We start from the raw sequence: 27,268 nt of genomic DNA on the forward strand, positions 1-27,268 counted from the left end.
AACTGCTCTTAGGTTGTTCGCTCGTTCTGTGAGACAAATCCTCCATGAAGAATTGAAATTTCATCCCCACAAATTGGTTATAATGTAGCAATTTAATCCGCGCGATTTAATTGCTCATGAAAATGAATGTGAGGCTCTTTTGGGCTTGCCTGACGACACACTTGCTTTCCTCAGTGATGAGGCTCACTTGCATATTTCAGGATCTGTTAATAAGCAAAACATGCGCTATTGGAATTCTGAAAACCCCAGAGAACTTCATCAACGTCATCTACAATCACTACGTGTAACTGTTTCGTGTATCACGAATTAGCATAATTGGTCCATGGTATTTTGAAGAAAACGAACAGGCAGTATCAGTGACATCTGTTAAGTCAGCATGATCAATGAGTGTTTCATACCAACACTGAACCAGATGGATGTGAAAAATGTGTGATTCCAGCAGGATGGTGCCACGCGCGTCTTTGACTATTTTGCGACAGAACCTCCCAGAACACCCCATCTCCTTGATGAGCGATCTGCATTGGCCAGCATTACCCCCTGATTTATGACTCTGTGACTTTTTTTATGGTGATATCTTAAATGAATTGTTTACAATGATCGCCTTTAACTCACCTAAAAAACAGTTGTCGAATTATCGCCAACATACCCATCGATATCCTGAAAAGAGTTGACCGATTAAGTCAGTATATAGAGAAGAATAGACACTATCTTACTGATATCATCTTTAAAACTGGTAAAAAATTAAATGTAAATGTTGTACTGGTTGTCGTTCAAAAAATTACACATATACCTGCATTACCGGTGTTTTAATTAATATTCCAAATAAGCAAGTTGCTCTGTCCCACTCTGTACTTTATTCAATATGCTTTGATGAACGCATAGCACTTGTGACCCCTCGACGTGCATAGGAAGGACTAACTTGATAGGCAAGAAAATCCCACCAGTTCAATGTTGAGGTTTTTAGATTCTGAAAAGCTTACTCCCATGAAAGTTTCTTCCGTCGGAGTGATAGACTTTTGAATCCCATTCCTGTTTCCTGCTTTCTTGACTGTACTAACTTGCAGAAGATTAAATATACTGTGGACAAACATCTCGCTACTCAGCTCTTCATATTCACCTGGAAGAGACAATCCTCTTATGCTCCAAGTCGTCATATGCCTTGTTAGGGGTGAAAAACAGTTTAAAAATGGAGATTTAATATCTATTTGTCTGAAGCCGGAAACATATATTACTATTTTTCAATCTTCAATTCGTGATGTGGGTGTTAGTCTGGCATATGTTCTGTTATCATACGACTACGAGACCATCCTCCTGTCCATTAGCTCCTCCGTTAAGAGTCACTGTAATATATCTTCGTTCTTCATGATTCCATTCTCTTAAGCATTTTAGCCATGGCACACTTATCTTTGTACTCGTCAAATAGGTGTGCATGACTGTCACTCTAAGAGGAAGCCTCTTCTAAAGGCAATACCCAAGAAAGCCCGCAAACAGTTTGCTGAAGACATGTCAACAAAGCACATAGATTACTGGAACCATGTCCTATTGTCTGATGAGACGACATTTAATTTGTTTGGTTTTGATGGCCTTATGCATGTGTAGCGGCGACCAGTTAAGGAGTACAAAGATAGGTGTGTCATGCTTACAGCCAAGCATGGTGGTGGGGGATGTCATGTTCTGGGACTGGAGAGTTACATTTCATTGAGGGAAACATGAGCTCCAACATGCACTGTCAAATACTGCGGCAAAGCATGATCCCCTCCCTCCAGAAACTGGGTTGCAGAGCAGTGCTCCAGCATGACAAGGACCCCAAAACCACACCCAAAAGAACCACTTCTTTACTGAATAAGCTGAGGGTAAAGGGGATGGACTGGCCAAGCATGTTTCCAGACTTTAACCCAATAGAATATCTTTGGGGCAATCTTCAAGCAGAAGGTGGGGGTGCGTAAAGTCTCAAATATCCGCTAGCTCCGCGACGTCATAATTGAAGAGTGAAAGAGCATTCCAGTGGCTACAGGTAAAGCTCTGGTAAACTCCATGCCCGGGAGAGTAAAAGCAGTTTTGGATACTGATATTGGTCGCAAAAAGTATTGAGAGTTGACATGTGTGCTAATATTAACAACTTTTCGCAAAGGGTGTACTCATTTCTATTGCCAGATATTTAGCTTTTAATGACCTATGAACTCCATCTACTATTTAATTATTGCAGTATTTAATTTCTACAATGTTTAATGTTTCAAGTTCTAAATAATATCAAATGTATTCGCGATTCATGAAAACGGAAATCTCAGGTCCTATTGCAAAACATTCTGATACTATATCAATGTCTCCAATTGAATTCCCCGTAAACTTTTACCCTTAAAATTTTTTATCCTAAAACAGATATATCGCTTGTAATAGTTATTAATATGGCTAGAACGATACATGTTATAAGTATAGCCAAGTGAGTTGTAATTGTATGCAATTATTACTTGTCAATTGAGATCACCTCTGCCATTAAAAATGGTCTAACGTGCCATGTAGATTTTAGACATTTTAGACACGTTAATAACAAAGTGTTACGTGTTAAAGACCAATAGCGATTAAGTCAGCTAGTATAAAGTTTAACATAATCACATCGTGTACATGTCATGATTACCCAAATTTGCAAAAGAGAGTCAATTCTCTCCAAAAATAAAACCTTTAAGGGATTCTTAGAAAACGTCATCTTATTTCTTTATGAAAATGTTATTCGTCTAGCTTAACAGATGAGAAAATCGACAGTTAGAGAATACAGCAATCACTGGAAGAAGAAGAATAAATTTGGCTGCGAAAAATATATTTAATATTTTTATTTGATCCATTTTGTTGTAAATATAACAAACACAATTGCTTGCTGTGATATCAATAAATAAGAAAAGTTTGGTTTCATTTTTTTTATTTTCCTACTTTTTGAGGAAAAGCCGATCAAAACATTCTCTAGTCTATTTTGCCATACGGTTTCAAGTATAGCCAGGAGGAGAATGTCTGAAGTAATATTGACGCTATTTTTTTCCGTATTTTATCCATGTATATGCTCCCATGCAATCACGAGTTTTATCTTAATTTTCCTCTTTCATTCAAATGGACTTCATTTTTCAACTCTATACGAAAGGTCAATGTCACGTTGTATCATTTTTCATTGTAATCTGCGTTTTCACCTGACCAACTTTTGCACACGAAGTTTTTATCAGCGCATGCATTCAGTATCATATCGGACAGAGGTCTTACCTACTTTTAAAGTTTAATGTAATTTAGTTCTCAGATAAGGTTTACAATGAATTTACCGCTCGGTTCGCCGGTCTTTCGTATATATCCCATTTCTTGATTGAAATTGTAAATCGCATTAATCAATAAGTTACAATCTTTTTTTCTATTTAGCCTAATAAAAATCAAATAGCCGAATTCCATCGTGCTTGCTTTAATCTCCCCGATACAACAAGGTACTCACATGAGAGACCATGTAAATGTTACCAATATTCATAGTTAAACATATAGATCTAATACAGCTGGAACACGGCACGTTATGTCCACATCTTATTGATGGTTTTAGTCATGAGGTGTAGAAAGATTTGAAGTTAGACCAATTGTAGTTGGCAAAAAGTCTACAGAAAACACATGTAACCTGTGCGTTTGGCTCTCATGGTCCCAACCTTCTGTAGATCGCTGGAAAAATGAATCCATTTAGTAATTATTTTATATGCTTTAAGATGAACCAGAAGTAGTTTATTTTATGGATAAACATATCAGTGAGAAATAAACGTAGAACAAAGCGCATCACTAAAAAGAAAGACCGACAACATCCACAGCAGCATCATAATGTGCTGGTGCAGATACCAATGAAATGATCAATAGTGCAATTTTTAGAGCTGCTGGCAAACTGCACGTAACTCATTCCCTACGTATCTGAGTCTATCGCTAAAAAGAATCAGAATCAAGCTACCTCACCGATATACACATAATGTCACCCATCGACATGCCTTATAATTCGTAAAAACGGAACAATCTACTTCTTCAACTGAAAAGCACGGAAGACGTATGGCATTATAAGAAAATAATGAAAAATATCATGAAAGAACTATTAAGAATGATGGAGCCAAAGTTGTGTTTAAAAAATTGTTGAGTGGGTGTTGCGTGTCGCTTCCAACTGCATTAGCAGCTGCTAAAGATTTCTTCTCGGATATGAAAACTTTAAATAGTAATTAGACTGTCAACGTAATAGAATTTGAACACATCTTATCGAACAAATATGGATTGTTTTTTTGCGATCTGCAAAGATTATTTTTCAGTGAAAATCGTGTCATCATGTCCACATATCAGCATCGATTTGAAATAAATTTAAAGATTCTGCTGAAATTTATCCGAATATCTTTGTCAAATGAATTTTAACAGTTGTTTTAACATTTTGATTTTGTTTTAGATGAGGGCTGATTGTTCATATTACTTATCTTGAGTATTATTTTGTGCAACGTTTTGGTCGGTTTGGTCTTCGATCGTCCTCAGGCACGTTGATTGTTGTTTGGAAACAAAAAAGAGAAAAGTTACTGGCTCCGTAGATATTTTTGTATTCTTTGAGTTAGTCTCTGTATTATGGCTATTGTTTCTTATGTGTGAAAAAATGGTTGATAAAAAGGAGAAAACTCAAAGATCAACATGAGATTATCTCCCCTTTATCGCCGAAATTTTAAAAGTGTACAATGTTTCTTTTTTCTACAATTAACGGCTCCCAAATGGTATTAATTTCTAGGCTTGGTCCGCTCAGTAATTTTTCTTTTTTAGCATATGTGCTGCCTCCTTCAGTCGCCTGGCTGTTTTACAGAAGAAAAATAATGAAGTCAGTTCAAAATAATTACATTCAACACATCCGTCAGAAACTGAATAGAAACAAAAACATTGAAATTAAATTATAACTGTTAACAGTAAAAGTAAATTTGTATACAACATTTTGCTTTTTTTGTCGCATTGTTTCATCAGTTCTTTATTGAATCAGGTATTTGAAAGATGAACCGCGTGAAGCCATCCAAATTGGAAATTGTTTTATGGAATTGACAGGATTCGAACTCGGAACAATCAGGTTATCAGTCTACCCCGATATCCATTTTGTCACTGCCACGTCCCATTTAGAACTCGCCAATATTAAGAAAGATAATTCACTTCATTTTACATCCATTAAGACGAGGATTATATTTTTAGTGGAGTTCTTTATGTAATGAGAAAGGATAATTATTTATATATGAAAAATTCAATTACTGAAGTAATTCCGTAATAAATATTAGTTCTAACACTGGCGGATCATTAAATTTCTCGGATTTTATAACATATTTTATTATATGCATACATATAATACACTAATGTAATATATCAAATGTCGGGTAAATTGCCTAGTTCTAAATAATTATTTTTTCATTGGGTTCTACCTTTTCTACAAAAAATTTCTCTAACAGAGTTAAACGTTAAATAAGCTGATTGAGTGAACGGCAGTAAAGCAAACGGAAACAAAGGGAGGAATTAAAAATCATAAACGAGGCTTTTCTTCTCATATCATATCATAGTCTACAACCGGAAGTATATGAACGACACACGCAACCAATGACTATGGTTATCACTGTGTCTACTGAATAGAATTATGGCAAATACAGTATCGAATATTTTGCGACTAAAATATTAGAGTTGATCTTGAAATTTTATCTAGTTAGAAAGAGTTGGTTGACAGCGATTCTGTCACAACAACCTACTACTGGATGATCAGCACAATGACCATTGATTATACATAGTTGTCCATATGGACGTCGATCTAAAAGCCAGAAACTACACAGTCAAACTCACAAACTAATGTATTCTTGTTCAGTTTTCTTTCGGACAGAATACCCATAAATATTCTTTTTGAATATTCACTCTTTTTCCTGGTTAACAAGAACAAACTTACTCAGGGGATGTCGAGTATGAGTTATTGTTTTCGTCAAACTTTGGTGTTAAATTGTACTTTTTTATCCTGACATTTAATAATGTTATATATTTTTGTATGCAAGGGGTAAGGGGGTATGTGACAGAGAATAAAGAAGAAAGAATATTGAAGTAAAGAATGATATAAAAAATGATATATATGAAATATAAAGAATGATATAAGTTTAAAAATAAATATGTTATGCACATTTTTTAAACTCTTTTTTTCAGCATGCCTCGATCAACGTCAGGTAACCATGAAAAAAGAAATTTTGGTATGATGTCTCGGATCAATAATGTACAAACTCAGTTTCCAATAATGAGTGAATTTGAATATTGAGTACAAAACCGCACAGATTATGAGCGAATATACAAGTAAATATATATTCAGAGGTAATCAATAAATAAACAAAATCAATAATCAATAAGTGTTCCATTTCATGTCAGCGTTCAGAGTATCTGAAAGTAAAACATATATTAAGAAAGCAGATCGATGACTTCAACTTTGAACTTTAGATATGAGACAATAGTAGAGGCTGAGCTAACAAAGATTAAATAAAGTAACAGAAAAAATAAGAAATCGATGAATTGGTTGACTTACCCGAAAGGTCCGCTACCGCCATATTGGATAGGAGCATATTGGTGATGTTGCGCAACTTCCGTGTGAGTGTGATGAGCAAAAGTACAGAGACATTTCCGAGGAATGATATCATGAAGACAATAGAATAAAGAAAGACAAGAAGGATTTCACTTGGTTCGGTGCCGAGGGTCATTCCCTTGGCATAATCTTGGAATACATCAGTAAAATTCTGAAACGTTTCGTTTCTCCATGGAGTCTCATTGTTGTCTGATTGCAGACTCCTGGGGAGCGGAGTGTTCATTTTGGGGATTTTTAGTCTTTGTTTTTCATTAAGATGAATTTGGTTCTCTTCAAAGTCTCAGCTTTTCTTAGAGTTTTTGGTGTACTTGTCAGCATTAAGAAATTGGTAATTCTTTTCAATCGGAGCGAGTTTATTAAAATGTATAAAAGTCAAATGAATAACAATTGCAACCGCTTTTCCATCGTTCGCCAATGAAATCATAGTAAATCTTTTTTCTTGGAGATTAATATATAATATGGCTCTGGCTCACATAAGTAATTTTATGTATATCAAAAACTGAAATGGACGTACCTGCTTTTTTAATATTAACTATTGGATTATTGTATTATCTAACCGATATTCATCTTTTTTCATCGGTATCAATTAGGTATAATCGAAACTATCCCAAAATATTGACTTTTTTGAAGGACAGTTAAAAATGATGACATTCTCAACAAAGACGATGGGATTCGCCATTAAATTGTTTATGAAAGAATTTTCTGTGATGTATAAAGCAAATCATGCAGTCAAGGGTGTAACCACTTCAAAACATGTGATCCTTTGCCATGTTTTGAATTCCAATTCTCTCGTGTACTTCTCAACTCAAGTAGCTCGTGAACTTGAACGAAAAAAGAAATGCGTTAGCAACTGTTTTACAAGTGTTTTCTTTACAATAGTGTTTCAAACAAAAACAAAACAGATGTTTTGATTAATAGAGAGAGAGAGAGAGCGAGAGAGAGAGAGAGAGAGGACATAACGTACAACTGTAAGACAGAGTATATATTTACAGATAAATTACAAAACTGATTTTTAAATAAATCAATGACGTTCAAAATGAACAAAACATGATGCTTTTTTATTTTGAGTACTATTTTATGTGGATTTTTATTCTTTCAGTAATAAAACATTAAAAAGTTCATAATAATAATAATAATAATAATAATAATAATAATAATAATAATAATAATAATAATAGCATTAATGATAATAATGATAATAATAATGATAATAATATTAATAATAATGATGATAATAATAATATTAACAACAACAATAATAATAATAATAATAATAATAATAATGATGATAATAAAATAATAATAATGATAATAATAATAATAATAATAATAAGAATAAAAATAATAATAATTATAATAATAATGATAATAAAATAATAATAATAATAATGATAATATTATTAATAATAATGATGATAATAATAATATTAACAACAACAACAATAATAATAATAAAAATAATAATAATAATAATAGCAATAATAATAATAACAATAACAATAATAATAATAATAATAATAATAATAATAATAATGATAATAAATAATAATAATAATAATAATAATAATAATAATAATTGCACATGTTATTGGAGGAGGTGGAGGGTACTGGAAATCTGGGAAGACTTGTTGTCACTCAGTTTCCATGGAACAACCCAGGATGTTTACAAAGAGAGATCTTTGATGACCTGTGAAAGATCCTTGTGAGTTAATAATAATAATAATAATAATAATAATAATAATAATAATAATAATAATAATAATTCAATGGAACTAAAAAAAAAAGAAATAATCACACCAAAAATGATAAAGAAGATGCTGGAATAAGGTAGAAGAGAACTAATCGAAATTCTGCTGGAATAGTGTGTTGTGAGAAGTAATGGATTTTAGGGGAGGGGATTATCACCAAAATCCAAACAATAAATTAAAGGTAAACGGATGTTACGATAACGCGAAATAATTTGCAATGATTATCCAAAGAGATTAAAAATATTGGAAAGACATGTCACCTAAACTTATTATCAGTAAGCAATAGCTGACTGGTTCTTGTGTGAGAACTATTAGTGAATAATAATGATGATAATAAACGTACACGTGCTAGCCCAAGCCTAGACTGATACCACGTCAAATTGGCCGTGAAAGTTCAATGAGGATTTTATGTAGTTTGTGTGTGTGTGTGTGTGCGTGCGCGCGTGAATGTATATAGTTCGTTCCATATGGACTCGAAAACAGCCAGGTTGATTTCTTTTGAAATTTAAAACGGAGATACTTGACATGGCCGAAAGTGTTCTTACGTATTTTTTTTTTTATCAGAATGCGTCTGATAAGTATCAAAAAGCGATAATCGAAAAAACCCGATTAAAGAAGTAAGTCCGATTTTGACCAAAGTTAACACTTTAATAAACCCTTACATCACAAGTGCATTTGGGAAGTTTTATCACCGCGTAAGCAGAAAAATCCAACCTATAAAATCAATAGTAGGTTATTAAAAAAAAAAAAAAACAGAGACGGCGCTTTTGAAATGAATGTTTCTTTTTAGAGCATAATTTAGCGGTAATATTGACTTTTGTACGTTTCACTTTAATTCAAATAATCATGTAAAAATAATTTCACAAAATAAACCTTTGGTTCTTTTATAAGACAGGGACGCATCCGAAAAGAATGATTCTGCTTAGAGCACAATTGAACCCAAATGCTTGACTTTTGCATTTTAAATTTTAAGCGAAGCTATTATTTATAGATAATTTGATAAAATCAATAGATTCCCTACATTCCGATATGGACTACAATGTACTGTAGATTAATCGATCGCAGAGAAGCAGTGGGTTTTTAACTAGAGAAGGCAATCAATCGATTTGATTAAAACATGAGCGACTTCACGGTTTTCGAAGAAAATAAAAGTATGGGAGGGTAGAAAAATTGTTGATCTTCATTCAATTTCGGACAAAGTCGGATCTCTCTGCTATTATATATATATATATATATATATATATATATATATATATATATTTCTGTAGAAATATATTTTCTTATAATAAATACTAATCCTTATTTGAGAAGCTCAATGTAAGTACAGAGCAATACAGTGAATAAATGACAAAAAACTATCTTCCAAAATTCATGATGTTGGCCATCTTATAATTTATTCCTTTAATTCAGTTGACATTTACAATTTGTAAAAAATTGTAAATGTAAACTGAATTAAAGGAACAAATTATAAGATGGTCAACACCATGAATTTTGGAAGATAGTTTTTTGTCATTTATTCACTATATATATGTGTGTGTGTGCGCGCACGCGCGTGCGTGTGTGTGTGTGTGTGTGTTTTTATTATAATTACAAAATAATGTATTTAATTTTTTCTTTGATGAAAAAATCTGCACGTGATAGTCTTTTCTGTTATATTCTAATCGAAATTCGTTCTTTAATTATCTGCCAATATAAAATGGTTAGTGAGCGAGCAAGCGAAATCCCCAATGATTTTCTGTCGACGAAATATAAATTAATTATATAGCAATTGAAGTTTAGAACGTTAAAAACACAAAACACCGAAAAGCTGAACGGAAAAAATCTACGAAACACAACATGTCTTTTGAAATGTTCATTCACATCGATGATTGGATAGTTCATGTTATTGCCCGACGAGTTTCGTATTAACTAATTACAAAAATCAAAAGCGTATGTAAAACAAATGTATATGTATAAAAATGTATATGTATATGCATGTAAAAATGCATATGTATGTAAAACAAATGTATATATATAAAAAATTGTAATCGATGAAAAGTTGTACGAAGATGACCAATTTATGCGTATGTATAATTGACATGTGCTTGATTTAACCCGAATTCGTTGATTTTAGGTTGATTCTATCTAGAATATGTTCGCCCGTGCTAAGTGATTATTATGTCAAAAATATACGCATTATTGTAATTATTTAGAGATTTATTTGCTTTGTTGATGATCATTTTACAATTAGAAAGTCTGGAAATGCGAATTTTAATCGACCAGATAGATACATGGCAAACACGAGCCCTTCGTGTGATAACGGATATGAGAGTTACAGCAAAAATGGTCACTGACAACTTTAATATTGGAACCTCAAAAATCGCATGCACAATGAAACTCGATATATATATATATATATATATATGTATATATATATATATATATATATAATTTTAGTAATTCAATAAATTTAACATTTATGACGTGAAATGGTTAAATTTCAAATCCAAAATTTTTTATTAGTATATGTAAGACAAAGAATACGTTTGAAATATAATATCTCCTTATACTATAGAATTTTGATGTCTACCATCTCTTCAGAGAAAATATTAGCGAATAATTATAATAGATTCCACCTTATTTGCAAAAACCAGTAAGACATGGAAAATCACAATTAAAAGTTTTTTAAGCATTCATTTAAATATCATAGAGTAAGGGAAGTTTATGAAAAGGATATAGAATTTTACATCCAAATTGCATGGTAAAATCCGAAGTGAAAGTCTTTGGTAGCAGTGAGGTAATGGAATCCAATTTGTATTTTGAGTAATCCACGGCACAAGGTAACCATCTGATTGGATCCCATTACGTCACTGCTACTAAAGACCTTCACTTCGGATTTTACCATGCAATTTGGATTTCAATATCCTTTTCATTATCTTCCGTTATTCTATGAAATTAAAATACTTAAAAACTTTTAATTGTGATTTTCCATGTCTTACTGGTTTTAGCAAATAAGGTCTAATCCATTATAATTATTTGCTAATAGTTTCTCCTCTGAAGAGATGGCAGACATCGAAACCCTATAGGATAAAGACATATAATATTTCCAATGTATTCTTTGTCTTACATAGAATAATAAAAGTTGTTAATTTGAAATTTAATCATATATTGTCCTCACTTATCAAGGTGCGGAAACCATTCTACGATAAGAGTTAATGGGTAAGGTAGCTGGTAAGACATTAGTCAGTAATGGTGGAACTTGCCTAAGGCAACTGTAATTCATCTTAGGACGTACTTGACTCTTTCACAGTTAAAGAATTGCATCGAGTGAAATGCTTTCTGACACAATAAACTGATCCCATAATTTTTCTTGTGATTTTGTCAATAAAAGGTAGTCATCGATGGCCAGACATTAGAAACTCATAGTACCAATGCTGGCGCCCCTCAGGGTTCTATCCTGGGCCAAAATCTCTTCCTAATTTTCATCAATGATCTCCCAAATCACATTCCTAAGTTATTCGTAAATATTTATGCAAATGACACCACAATCAACGGCAACACTTCAAAGGCCGGAAATGACCAACATCTTTCTCATTCTCTCCCATCTAATATGGTACAATGGGGAAAAAGGTAGCTGACTTAATGCAATGAGGGAAAAGGTGGCTGCTTAATTTTAATGCATCTTTGCATCGTAATCGTCCGTCTGTGGAATACAGTTCCATTGGTTTGATACCCGGCCGACTACAGTATGGTAATTTTCAAGTTCAATGTAAACAACTTCTTGTTGAAGTGCCCCCTTAACTAATAAAATTGTACCCAACTTACATCATTAAGGATTACTGCACTATCATATTACATTCATTAACTCTTATACCCGAGGGGCCTTCGTGCCTTGATAAGTGGTGACTCACTTGTACAAAAAATATACGTTTACCATTTCAGATTAGGGGTTGATGGTTAATTCCAGAAGTTTGTCAAAGCAGGGTGATTCCTCAAGGCGAAAGTCGTTCATTTGAGGGGAGATAGAATAGAAGATTGAATATGAATGTTGGGAGAGATAAACGTTCAGTTTTAGATACATCAAAAGTAACTGGCTATTTTTACCCCACGCTACCACACGCTCCAGGTCGGAAGAGAGGGAATCAGAAATATCCTCATCTCTGTCGAACTTTGAAGTATTGCCAAATTTGGTAGTATTATTTGGATGAGTGTCGACGAATTGGGGGATCGTTAAGGAAAGGCAGTAGTTAAGTTGAACTCGGAATTGATTCCTGCCTATAAACAATTAATTTAATAAACTAATCGGAGAGAAAATAGTTGATACTTGATAAAAAATTTCCAGCTATTCCATAGCTGGCAATATTAAGAAATAGACCTTTATACCAAACCCCAATGTCTTAGATATGTCAAAAGTTATTACTTTAGAAATGAAGCTATCGTTAATAGATTCGCTGATCTTATGTGATATTAACGTCAGCAAATCAGGTGTTAATTTCTCAGAAAGGAAATCATGTTGCATGAATTTTGAAGTTTTGGATAATGTGGTTGAAAAATTCTCTATTTATCACTAACTCTAACAACTTAATCATGACTCACCGGAAGCTGATTGGTTTGAGATGCAGAAAACTATCGTCTGTACTTTTGAATACTGGGAAGACTGTGGAAATTTTCCTACATGTTGATAAGCATACTCCCTTAAAGATTACACACACACACACACACACACACACACACACACACACACACACACACACACACACACACACACACACAAACACACACATATATCTTCTTCTCTTCTCTTCTCTATATAAATAAAATGAACTCATTTTTTCACGTCGGATTTTGACCTTAATAGGATTAAAAATCAAGATATTTCATGCAAATATAATATGCATAAACGGCAGAACAATATCTGAGGTGTGTTATAGGCTTATTATTTCTCAAATTCCTCGACAATCTTAGATTTCTATACTTTTTCTGCTGAGAAGTCACGGCCAAAATCGGTTAAGATCAATGGAAGTGGTAAAATATTTTCTCTCTAATAAATTCCTCCTCCCCCTGCCACCACTTAACACCGTTTGGGGATCGTTCACAAGGAACAGTTGAGAAGAGAACACCAGTTTGGCTTCGTAGTTCTTTCATGTGAAGTTATTTAAAATCACTAAACTAAGCTGCAGTGCTCTGTGGCGTAGTGGTTAGCGTGCTGGACAATTCACATTATATTTTCACATTCGCGCCGACCTACCGTAGTCGTTTTTTTTTGTTTTTTTTTTCCTAAACAACTGGAATGGACTTTTCTTGGTGGCCGAACTGTTAACGTTGCAGATGTTTTTTTTTCACACTTTATTTTCCTACTTTTACTCATGACTCCGGGTTTGATCCTTCCTACTTACCTACCATAACATTTTTTAAAACTTACCCCCCGTCCCGGAAACAAACACTCGGGCAACGCTGGGTACCCCCGCTAGTATATTTATATATATACATACACTGCGGATCAAAAATTTTAGACTACTTGAAAATCTTTAAAAAGAAACCTTTTTTTAAAGGATTGATTTTAAATTCTTCCGACTTATACTTATAATACTATAATCTAAAAGGTTATGGAAACCAAAAGGTACATCCCAAAAATTTTATTTAGAAATTTGCATTTTTATTTAATTATGATAAAAATTATAACACCAATGATATAAATTGTCAGATTTATGGTAATTCTAATGTTTTTAGTGAAATTATAGATTAGCAATCACTGTATAAAGGTGTTACCATGCCTAAAGCAAGAAAACTAACCGAAGATAAGCGCTCTCGAATTCTAGGATTCCATAAGTAAGGTTTTTCACAGCGAGCGATAGCAGCTAAGGTAAATCGCAGTAAAACTGTTATTTGCAACTTTCTAAAGAACACTGCGAATTGTGGAAAAGCTAAATCCTTTGGTAGGCCGCCCAAAATTTCTGCTGCATTGAGTAGGAGAATCAGACGGGTTGTTATGAATGACAGAAGACTTTTTTCTAGTCAAATTAAGGCGGTTACAGATGCTGATTGCAATCCAATAACCATCAGACAACAATTACAACAAAAAGGCATGGTAAATAAAAAGCGTAAAACAATTCCTCGATTGCTTCCACGACACAAAGCGAACCGCTTAAGATTTGGTCGTGAATACCAAACCTGGGACGCTGAGAAGTGGAAGAAACATCTGTTTTCTGATGAGGAACAATTCAATTTAGACATCTTCAGAAACTGAAACAGGATCCCCCGCACCTTAATGGAAACCCTTATTTCTAGCATGTCCCAAAGAATTTTTGAATTCATCAAAAGCAGTGGAGGTAGAACTCATTATTACGGTTGATTGTTGAATGTTTTTATGCACATTTCATACACTTTTGTACAATTTAATAGGATTTTTGTCTCTGGTCTTGGAATTTTGATCGTGTGTAAAAAGCTTGATTTTATAAATATGTAAATTTTAAAAATGAATCTTTGGAATGTATAGCTTTTGTTTCCATAGCCCTTTAAATTGTAGAATTGGTAAACTTAAGTCGGAAGAGTTTAAAATCTATCCTTAAAAATGCTTTTTTAAAAAGATTTTTAAGTGGTCTTAAATTTTGGATCAGCAGTATATGTATATATATGTATGCATGCATATATATATATATATATATATATATATATATATATATATATGTATATATATATATATGCAAACAAAACAAATGATATCCAGAGCTTCTTCCGTCCTTCATTTCCTTCCTTATTGATCTGGTGTTATAATAAATTCATATGTAATCTTTATCCCTCATCCTTGAGTACTATTATATATGTTATATGATATTTATACATAATATCTTATATATATATAATATATAGATTATAAAATGTATATGTAATATATATGTAATATATATAAAGTACATATTACGTATAACATATATATATATATATACACAATAAAATGTTTATATATATTATATATAAGGCATATATTATAAAATGTATAATGTGTATTATATATATAATACATACATATATATATGATGTATATAATATATAATATGTATATAATATATAATATGTATATAATATATAATATATAATATGTATATAATATATAATGTACATAAGACAATAAAGCTATACAAAAATGTCCGTGTTTTAGGGAATCGTCACGCTAAAATGCACGCAATTCTTGTTACCGAGTGTTTATATATATGTACGTGGTGATTTGTTTAGCTAGCTAACCAATAAGATCTATTGGTGCTTCCCCACGGATTAATGTTTTTCAGCCCATGGTAGAAGCCACTGAAAAAAACATGGCTGAAATTTACTTCTTTTGCTCTGTTTTGTGAATGCGTCGTAATAATTTTATTTTAACACGTTGGGATAATTTATTGGTTTTTAATCCTTACTCGAAAGAGTTTGAATGCCTAGAAGAAAAAGTTGAATGCCTACTGGATAGAGCTTGACTGTTTACTGGTTAGAGTTTGAATGATTACTAAAAAGTGTAATGCTTACTGAAAAAAATTTAATGCTTATCGCAGAGAGTTTAAATGCGTACTGGATAAAATTTATTGTTTACTGCGAAGAGTTTGGATGCTTTCTGGAGAGAGTTTGAATATCTATTGAACGAGGTGAAAGCCTATTGGATAGAGTTTGAATGCTTACTCGAGAGAATGAAAGTCTATTGGAAAACTTTAAATGTCTACTGGATAGAGTTTGAATACTATTAGAGAGAGCTTGAATGCAGATTGGAAAGAGTTGAATGCCTTGTGGATAGTGTTTAAATGCTTACTGGATAAACTTTTAATGCTTACTGGAGATAATGCTAACGCTTATTAGGTACCATCTTTGGGTGTCTTCGGTCTCTTTATATATAGGTTTGTCAAGTAAACCTTGGTATGAGATTACTTCGCCCTACAGATAAACTTTAAGCAAATATTTAAATCATATCATAATATATCATCCGTAGCCCAAATAAGATCTCCTGGTTTGACTAAACATGGGATAATCCGACAAATGGTGCAACCTTATTAAGTGGTGCTACCAGAAGTAACCGTTCTAAGGTATATAGAGTTGATGAATTTTTGTCGTGAAATAAAACAACACCAGAAAAGCTCACAAGAAAGATACACGGCAATATCATTAAGCGTTCAATTAGGAAAAGGAAAATTCATATCCTTTACTGATTGACTCAGCGTTTGAGAAGTACAGAAAAAGTTTTAATGAGCATTCGGATATCGATCTATTACACACAAAAAAACTGTGTTAGACCCGGAAAGAGTTTTGTAATTTCCATGATCAAACAAGTGAAAAAAGTTTCCTTTTGTCTTGTGTCAGTATTAACCTTGTAATGTATTTTTTACGAAGGAAAACACAAGAATACATGAGCGAGAAGCAATAAACGACGGAAGAAAAGGGTAAACGATTTTGTTTTCATGTTCATAATGTAACGTTAAAATAATGGAAAGCTGAGGAGAAACGAAGATCATCTTTCCGAGTCTTGAACACGTGACTTTTGTCCAGGCAGCCTCATTTCCGTTCCGTTTGCCAGCGAGTCGGACTCACGCGACCGACTTGATCCTCGTTACGCACGACTCTACCCACTCTCTGCCATTCTTTTCGTACATCATGTTTTTGCTTTAGTTTTTAGTCTTTCGCTTTCCGATACCTACTCATGTAGGTACTTGTTATAACCATGACTACCGCAAAGACAGAGCGTAAAAGAAAAAGCGTATCTTATTTATGACACAATTAAATCGGTAGATGTCGCCACCATGTAAGGTTTTTATGTGTTGTCTATTTTTTACTGCATGAACATGTTTGCGAAAAACAGTTTTTAACTTTTCATAGACATTTTACCATTATCTCCGTTTGTTCATATCTATCAATCTATGTTTCTACTTACCCAAGGATCTTCCTTTCTATCAATCTATTTCCATACCTATCTATCTATTCACCCGTCACTCTTCTAAGTAGTTCGTATCTCTATAAATCTATATTCCTATCGATCTGTCCATCAATATATAAGCATGTACCTTCATTCAGTTGTCTTACCATGTGCTTATCAATCTTTCTCTTCCGTTCTCTTGTATATATATATATATATATATATATATATATATATATATATATATACATATTAATATTTATATATATATTAATATATATATATTTATATACATTAATATATATATATTAATATATATATATACATTAATACATATATATACATTAATACATATATACATTAATATACATATATATTAATATATATATATATATTAATATATATATATTAATATACACCAATATACATATACATATATATATTAATATATATATATATATATATATATATATATATTAATACATATATATCAATGCATATATATATATATTAATATATATTTATACATATTAATATACATATATATATATATATATATATATATTACTATTTATTAATATACATAGATATATATATTAATATATATTTATATATATATATTTATGAAGAGATAAAAAAGAACAACTAATTATATGTTTATTAACGTTTCGCCTTTATTTAAAAACTTCATCAGGATGATTAAATTTTAGAAAATAAGATACTAGCGCAACATTTAAAAATATGTTTGCGAAAATGATGTCTTTCTTCTATTTCAGAACGAAAAAATCATTGACAGTTCAAAATATGTACTGTATTGTGGAATAAGGGTGATTTTTAACGCCTTACAGCCGTTTGAATATTTAAAAAGATATGATGCACTTTATATTCTTTCAATTCTACACAAAACAGGCCAGAGGCTTTGTTTATCAAAATGTGGTGAGACGAAAAAACAACTATGGAAGGCAGTAATTGCTGAAAATGCAATTAGGAGATTTGGAGTTCCTATCCCGTCGCGATTACTACTTGACGAAGGCCAGAGGAATAGTTGGCCGAAACGTTGTCAAACAACAATTAAAAAAGATGAGGATGATAGTCCGCAATAAATAAATAAGCGTATCTTTGTTTTTATTTCATCATCATGTGCTGTCCTTCATGTCCGAAGAAGACTTCCTGTAAACCGCCATTCTCCACTTGTCACGGTCGCGACTGAGGGTCTGCCAGCTTCCAGTAGGGATCAACCTGTCCTGTAGATTTCGTTTGACGGTGTTACGAAACCTGAGCTTAGGTCTGCCTATGCCTCGTACCCCATACTCCAGTTGTGAAAACAGTATCTGTTTTACTAGTCGGGAGTTCTCCATTCTGTTTACGTGCCCGGCCCATCTCAGAGTTTTCCGGATGAGCAGGTCATACATGCTTGGAAGGTTGGCTTGTGATAGGATCTCCCTGTTGCTGACAAAGTCATACCACTTGACATTTAAAACCTGCCGTGGGTGTCTCATCATAAAGGTGTTGAGCTTGCGGGCTACCAGCTTGTACACTGGCCAAGTTTCTGCACCCTATAAGAGTGATGAGAGGACGCTGGCGCGGTACACCAAGCATTTAGTTCTGAATGTCAGGTTTTTATTTTGCCAGACCTTCTGTTTGAGTTTTCCATAGGATATGGAGGCGTTAGCCATTGTAGTAGAAATCTTCTCGTCCATTTTGTTGTTGTTCATGACCGTAGTCCCTAGGTATTTGAATTTGATGCCATTGTAAAGCTCCTGGTCTTGACTCTTAATTGGTTGGCTTGTTGCTAGTGATCCAAGGGATTGTTGCTGCATCATTTCGGTTTTCTTGATGTTAATCTTCAATCCTAAGGCTTTGGCTGATCTTGCGAAGCGACTTATTATGTTCTGAGCATCCTCATGACTATGCGCTACAAATGCAGTGTCATTAGCAAACATGAGCTCCCGTACGAGTATCTTTGTTGTTCTATTTGCGGATTTGTATGCATTGACATTGAAAAAGTCTGCTCCCGTTCTAGATGGTATAAAAACACCCTTATCACAATTTCTAAAGACATGCCGAAGCACAACTGACAAGTAGAGTGAGAAGAGTGAGAAGTGTTTTTTATTTTATTGACTGATTATATATATATTAATGATTATAGGTAATATTTATTTATATATATATATATATATATATATATATATATATATATATATATATCGAGATCAAATATGCGATATGTCATTAAATTCCGTGGAAACAAGATGCATAAAAAAGGCAAAAAAAAAAAAAAAAATTGTCAACACAGGAAAAAGTCATGAAAAGTGAGAGATTAATTCATAATTTTCATGATTTATTCGAATGTTTATACGTTTTCCTTTGTCTGTTTTCACACACATACGTTCCCTATGTATATATATATATATATATATATATATATATATATATATATATATATATATATATATATATATATATATGATTGAAACTCACATCGATTCTGACGTATAAAATTCGGCAACACAAGTAAGTTGTTCGGAAATAAACGCATATACTTTTTGTTTTTTTTATTTTATTTTTTTGTAATAATGAAAGATTTATGCTTTTTGGAACAACTGTTAATCTGAGTCGGTGCAATGCTGCCACAAGATAGAGCATACAGTAGACCTCAGGTTTTATATCAGAATTTTCCTTTCTTCTACATGCATATCTTAACGAAGATTGAGGGTGCATCTTATCTATATTACCCTCCCCCCCTAGCTAGTGGATACTACCTTCCCCCCAGATTGTAAATACTAACGCCCTCGGATACTAACCTGAAATTTCTACGTATCGGTGTAGTATATACACACACACACACACACACACACACACACACTCACATGTTAATATTTAATTAATTAATTTATTTATTGATGCTTTATAACAAATATAGCGATTGATATGAGATAAAGGTAAATGGAGTAAAACTAATGATTTAAACACATGCTCTTGAAATATACAAAAATACTGAATATTTTAGTTGATATGTAAATAAGACATGACAACAAAATCAAGCATTGAATTAACACAACTACATGCATAAAGCCAAATAAATAGAGTTTTGATCATATAGAAGGACAGGATATAAATAGGCCAGTGTCTATAGTATTAATTAGGATAGAAAGTCTTGATTAGCAAATCAAAGTTTATTGCTATTTGTATTTAGTTTTAGTTGGATTCTCTGAGTCTAATTACGAGTATGAGACTCTTTCTAGTTTGTATATATACCTCCATTTCCACCTCATGAATATGTGGTACAAGGCCGGAAGGTTGAGAAAATCAAGCCAATGCCCCTAACGAAAGGGTACTCTAGCTTATTATCGAGGCAGCCCCTTCGGCATTGTTCGATTGGGTTGCCTTAAACAGTATGCAAAAGCTAACCCCTCCTTTAAGAATGAATGTATGACTTAGGAGGATGGACTAATACCACAGCCCAACAGATAAAAAGCTTATCGAAAGGACCTAGTTTGTCGAACTGATTGTCTCGAGCGCATCAGCGATCCAAAGTCTCTAAGAAACCGAAGTTGCAAAAATACGACTTGGGACTATTTCCAACAAGTTTACATACTGTGTTCCTACACACCGTGAACACGTAGTTAAATTAGATAGAAAAACAAGTTATTCTAATTGTATATTTTTCCTATGGATACTATAGAAGTTTTAGTTATCTAAGGATAATTCCTTAACACATATATGACAACTTATGAATATTAGAATGAGATCAGTTGAACAGACAATGGTAGTGATTGTGAACCAACGAGTCAAGGAAAAAAAATGTTCTTAATTATTTCTGAATTGTTTTTATTTGAAATATATATATGAATTTAACATTTTTTTTTCATAGCTGGCAGTATCAACATCTTATTTTCGCTTACACCGACGTGTTTTCCCAAAGTATTCTGGTTCACTAGAAAGAATGTTTAAGTAGCGTTCTGATGTCCGCAGATATAATTTGTTCACCTCTTCTTGAAAATGTCAGCGAAAATTATATGAAGTGCCTTTTTACAATGAAACACACACACACACATAATCATTTACTTAAAACGTTACTTAGTTTGTATATACCAATCTTAATGGATTAATAAATCTTTCTAATGAATAAAGTTTTTTATAATGAAAAATGTTTTTATATAAATTTTGAAAAAAATCCAAGTTCAATGAATACCTTTTTATTGGGTTCCAGATTATGTAATGTAAATAATAGGTTGTCAACAATCCCCCCCACCATCAAACAATTATGAAGTTGTTTGCACGGCAACCGAGAAGGCTAACATGCTTGCTGGTTGGTTTGCCTCAAACTCCATACCCCCTGACTTTGTTTTGCGAATGGACGGCACACTAGATGATCTGAAAATCTCCCCATCTCAGGTGCATGCTAATTTAAAAAAAACAAAACCTAGACACCTTGAAAGCATGTGCACCCGATCTCATCCCGGCTGTGCTATTTAAAAAAAATCCTCCGCTGAAGTTGCTCCAGTTCCATCCTAACTTTACAATAAATGCCTTAACGAATCTTGCTTTCCTGACTGATAGAAAACTGCTTATGTGTTGCCAGTTTTCAAGAATCTTGGCGAAAGAACTGACCCATTAAATTATCGCCCCATTACCCTCGTCCCGCTTTTCGCCAAAATATTTGAGCCCATAATTAATCAAGCTTAAGTCCATCATATTACAGCTGCTAAACTTCTGAGCAACTAGCAGCATGGATTTAGGCAAGCTTGTTCCACAGAATATATCCGAACTGTAATCTCTGAACGTATATACCATTCAGTGGACAAAACAGGGGAGGATAGAATAGTAGCCCTTGATATATCTAAGGCTTTTGACAGATGATGGTCTTCCCAGGAAAATCAGATCATATGGAAGAATTCATAACGTAATAAAATCCTTCTTAAGTAAGAGAAGAATCCAGATTGTCTTCGGCGGTCTTATATCTAAACGATATGATATAAATGCGGGAGTACCTCAGGGGTCTATCATTGGATCTTTATTATTCCTGATATTCATAAAAATACCTTCTGATAAAATTATCTCTGAGATTGATATATTTGCTGATCAGACCACGCTCTATAACAGGCACGAAGGGAAAACAAATGCACACATATCTAAGGAAATGGTAGACACCCTAGAGAGAGCCCTCCAATCTGTAGTGGAAAGGGACATAAATTGATGGTCACATTTAATGCTGCCAAGACTAAAGTTGTTTACTTCAATAATTACAAGAAACGTTCTCTACCACCAATAGCAATGGCCAAAAACACATTACCTGAAAGTACTTCTTTTAAACTCCTCGGCCTAACGTTCACAGGGAACATGAGTTTGAGCAGATGCATTGATAGCATTGCCAAGGATTCTGCGAAAAAGGTGGGCTCTCTCTAATATGCTAGAACGCTACTTACACCTGAAAGTATCCTGTACCTCTATAAGGCCAAAATTCGCCCATGTATGGAGTACTGTTGTCACATTTGGGCTGGTGCATCTGCTACTAGTCTCTCCCTCCTAGGCAGAGTTAAAAAAATAGTCGCTACCCTTAAAGGTCCTGATGTCATTTAAACTTCAGTCCCTGTCTCATCGACGAAGTGTTGCATCCCTCTGCCTGTTCTACAAGTATTTTAATGGTAAGTGCTCAAACGAACTACAAGCACTTGTACCCCATCGACGTAAATACTCCCAACAAACCCGGCAAGCAGCTAAATCCCACCCCTTCACAGTAGAGATTTCTATGTGTAAGAAGCCCTTCTACTCCAATATTTTTCCCCAGAACTGGGATTCTTCTTTCTCAACTGTACTGACATGCAGAAGTTCAAGTGTAATGTGAACAAACATCTTGTTGCTCATCTTCCTTCATAATATCTCTGCAACTTATGTCCCCGATAGTAGTCCCCTACTTCAAAGTGTCACTATGCCTTGTTTGGGGTGAACATTGAATAAAAAAAATGGAAAAATAATGTTTTTTTTCGTATTTGGGATTAACAAGTCTGCAAAAGTATATGTTTGCTGCATATTTAATCACGTACTCATCAGATATTTACCTTAAAAAATTAGAAAATCACCATTTTGGACAACTTACATGGTTCATGCAACCGACATGCTCTGTCGTTTGTTAGTCGCATTACGAAACAATGTTGTAATGGCTACCTTTTGAAAAGTAATAAATGACCAACTAAAAAAGACTTGATATATGGAACTTGTAGAATTATTATGTATATAACAAATCAAAAACGAAACTACGTGGTGAGCATTTGGGTTGAATCGAGAATCAATCCCAACTTTTCTGAGATTCACTATCGTGTTAAATTTGAATGTGTGCATTACAAAATATATGATTGCTTGCTTATTATGTTATTCTTCATCTTTTACAGGATGACCATTTTATCTGGTTACCATTTTTCTTTATTGATTTTTAGCCTTGGGGTGATCTATAAGTAAAAAAATCAACGTTATCTAATTTATTAAAAATTCTAATATTGCTTTGTTTGTAAAATGAAGTAATCAGGATTAGAGTGGAATGAGGTATGAACCCCTTGAATCAACACTGATTTTAATTATAAGGAAGCACATTTCTTAATGAAAGAGCTGAATAAAACTAAGCATTATAAAAAGACAAAAAAGTTTTTCTTACGTGAAATTTTCTACTTCCATTGTTATTAGCGTCGTTTTACCCCAGCTTATCTCTTTCTTTGTCTTTCTTTCTCTTTGCAATTTCGATTAATTTTCCTAATCAAAATGTAAGAAATCAAAATATATGTGATTGAACCATAACCACCTTCTATATAATTCCATTCTTTATCATTTCCTCCATCTTTATAATTTGGGGTCATTTTTAGCACTAGCACTGAAGTTAAACGCCAATGCATATTTGTAATAAACAAACCATTAATTTTCTGATATACTGATTATATGTATGTGGGAGGCATCGTAAGATTGATTAATTTTTACACTGTTTTCCAAAATGGCATTCAATTAATTAACTATTCGTTTTCATTATTTTTTTATTACAATGTTTGTTTTGATTTTTCTATAATCCATACATTAAATATATATGAAGATGTTTATATCAATAATACATGCTTAGCATATGGTCTGAAAAGAATTTATTTTAATAGTTGCAATTCTTCTTTGTCTCAATTTTTCTGTGCATCAGTTAGTTTTACTAATTATAAATTAAATTAGTTTTTGTTTTACTTTCATTAATACGTGATTTAAATCATGTCGGATCAATTGTCTTCAATTACGTCTAAATACGCTTGGCAAAGGTATTAACACATGATTTCCCATGCGTATAGTAATGCCTTGCGTTCAATTATTTGTATACAAGTAATCATTGACGATAGGTTGATATGCTGCAAAACAAATCAATCTAAATCATATATGATCTATCATGCTCAATTATGTACTGATACCGTTGTAGAAGGTATTAACTCCCAATCCCCTCAGCTATGGATAAAACAGTAATTGGGGTTCAAGTAATATGATTAATAATTGGCTACGGTCATGCGTTTTGAAGTTAAATAACCTTAAATAAGTTGCAGTAAACGTGAATTTTTATTGAAGTAATAGCTTTTTTTTTTTCAGAAACGTAATATGCAGTGGCAAAACAGATCACCATATTGAGAATAAACCGACATATTTACTGATTCAAAAAGGTGTTTTGCCTTCTTCCATACACAATACTTGATTGCTTTTAACGCCAATACGTTCCTCACGTTGTCATCTTAAAAATATATACAATTGTTGTGTTACAATTGTTGCGTCTATTGTTATTCCAATAAAAGTATCACGCTGGGAACGTTCACGTTTATCTGAGTTATTGAAAAACAATACAAATCAGTTAATAATTGGCCGGTTTATTTATTTGGTAAGTGTACATCTCTATCCTTCTAGATTGTCGACACTAATAAAGTTGTACCATATTGTCGACACTAATAAAGTTGTACCATATCATGATCTAAGGGTGAAGTTAAAACAAGGATCAAGCTCCTATCATTACATCATAAACGCTCTGATCCCTATCTGGAATCGATTGAAATGAATTGTTCTCGTCTAGGGGAGGCCCCATGTTTTGATAAGCTTCTGGAGTTGACCTTTACTCCTGATCTGAAATGGAACACATACATCAAGTCTGTGGCCAAGGTCGCTGGGAAAATGGTGGGATCCTTCTACCGCTCCAGAAGATATCTCACTAATAATGCAATTCTCTATCTATATAAAAGCCAAGTAGGTCCAAGGATAGAGTACTGCTGCCACATCTGGGAAGGAGCTGCTAAAAACAGCTTATCCTGCCTTGACAGAGTACAAAATAGACTTCGTGGCTTGGTGGGGATGTCCTTTTCTCTTCCCTGCAACCCCTCTCCCACAGAAGAAACGTTGCGAGCCTGTCTTTGTTTTATCGTTATTTCCATGGCAAGTGCTCATCTGAGCTCCATTCTCTGGTCACCCCTCGTCAACACCCGACTAGCTGAAACTACTGTCAATAATTTTCCCCACTCTTTATCCGTGCCTAAATCAAAACGTAGATTCCATGAATAAAGCTTCTTTGTTAAAACTGCAAGCCTATGGAACTCTTTGCCGCTTGCCTGTTCCCCCCTCCCCCGACTTCAACTTGGATGTCTTCAAGTCCAACACAAACAAATTCCTGATGAACTGCCCCCTTAAGTAATGACACTTTATCAAATATCCAATACTAACTATTACTACGATACTATCCCATTGATTACTGTACACACACCTTTATCCCCGAATGGCTTCTGGGCCTTGATAAGTGGTGACCTAAATGTAAAAAAAAAGGATTGCAACTTAACAACATAGAAGCAAAATAGTTTCTAACATACTAATGATGTGTATCCTATTAACGTCGTAAGTAAAAATAATTTGCATATTGCTTTGCAAAATAACAGCTCAATTATTCACTATTCATTCTTACTATTTACTAATTAAATGTTTGTTTTCATGTTATTATAGCAGCTTATTCTATCTACAGATATTTATTACATCCTGAATAGAGAATGAGAATTTGGTCCGAAAAGAGTCTTTACAAGATTATTTGCTATTGAGGATTGCAATTCTTAGTTTCCTCTATTTTCTTTGGTAACACCGGGACACGGGTTCTGCTAGTTTATAATATAAGTTTTTTGATTTAAACATATATTTAACTCCAAATTTACTCCGAATTTTAGTGTAATATGGATTTCGGTGAAATGATTTCACATCTGTTTATCAAATCATGGGTGCATCATTAACTAATGGATACCGTGGCGATCACGTATGAATTAGCATTATTTGGGAGGCATAGAATCCAAATTTACTTTTAGGAAACTATTTGATCAAGCAAAAAAATTAATCGTCTAAAATCGATATTTTGCTTCGGCGTTAAATGACTCAGAAGTGTTGATTTGGCGTTAAAAATAATTATCCCCGTTTCCTCCAAAAACAAAAAACAAACAAACAAACAAACAAAACAATAATCAATTGGTTAAATTCCGATATTCTTGGTGTATGTGTCAATGTGTGGTTTGTATTCAGGCGCCACAAAATAAACAATGGTGCAGAAAAAGAGAATAAAAAAGGATTCCTGGGCGTAAAGATTATATAATTTTTTTTTGCATTTTATTATTTGTTTATAATAATTATTAATGAAACAATATGAATATTATTTGTTTATAATAATTATTAATGAAACAATATATACTTATATAATTCACTGTATTGAAGTTTAGAAAATTATACATGCTTTGTATAATAAAACTCCCTATATCCGTCTGTCTCCATATTTTCAAACTCTATCACCTCCGAAACTAAAAGTCGCAGAGCGATACTAGGGGCTGCAAATGATTGTTTTTTATGGACCGTTCTATTATGGGTCTTTAGCCGATTAAAATAGTTTTAAGGGGTCAAAAAGGGATGAAAATTGACAGAAATTGTTATCCATTTTGTACATTAATTTTAGTTTATTTTTAATCAGTCCATATGCGTGTCATGTTAGGACAGTTAACGTCACCAGCTTTGAAT

At 33.1% G+C, this 27,268-nt stretch overlaps 1 protein-coding gene across 1 annotated transcript in view; it reads right to left on the minus strand.

Moving 5' to 3' along the window:
- The window catches only part of LOC145296062 (galanin receptor 2b-like), a 263,795-nt gene that overhangs the window by 230,499 nt on the left and 6,028 nt on the right, over positions 1-27,268 (minus strand). Inside the window, exon 2 of the mRNA XM_080142129.1 lies at positions 6,560-7,437. Within this exon, the coding sequence (XP_079998255.1) occupies positions 6,560-6,839 (280 nt within the window). The 5' untranslated portion in view covers positions 6,840-7,437. The remainder of the gene's footprint in view (positions 1-6,559; positions 7,438-27,268) is intronic.

The sequence above is a fragment of the Euprymna scolopes genome, chromosome 16 (genome assembly GCF_053919585.1).
Source record: "Euprymna scolopes isolate OS-2025 chromosome 16, ASM5391958v1, whole genome shotgun sequence".
NCBI classification, from domain to species: domain Eukaryota; kingdom Metazoa; phylum Mollusca; class Cephalopoda; order Sepiida; family Sepiolidae; genus Euprymna; species Euprymna scolopes.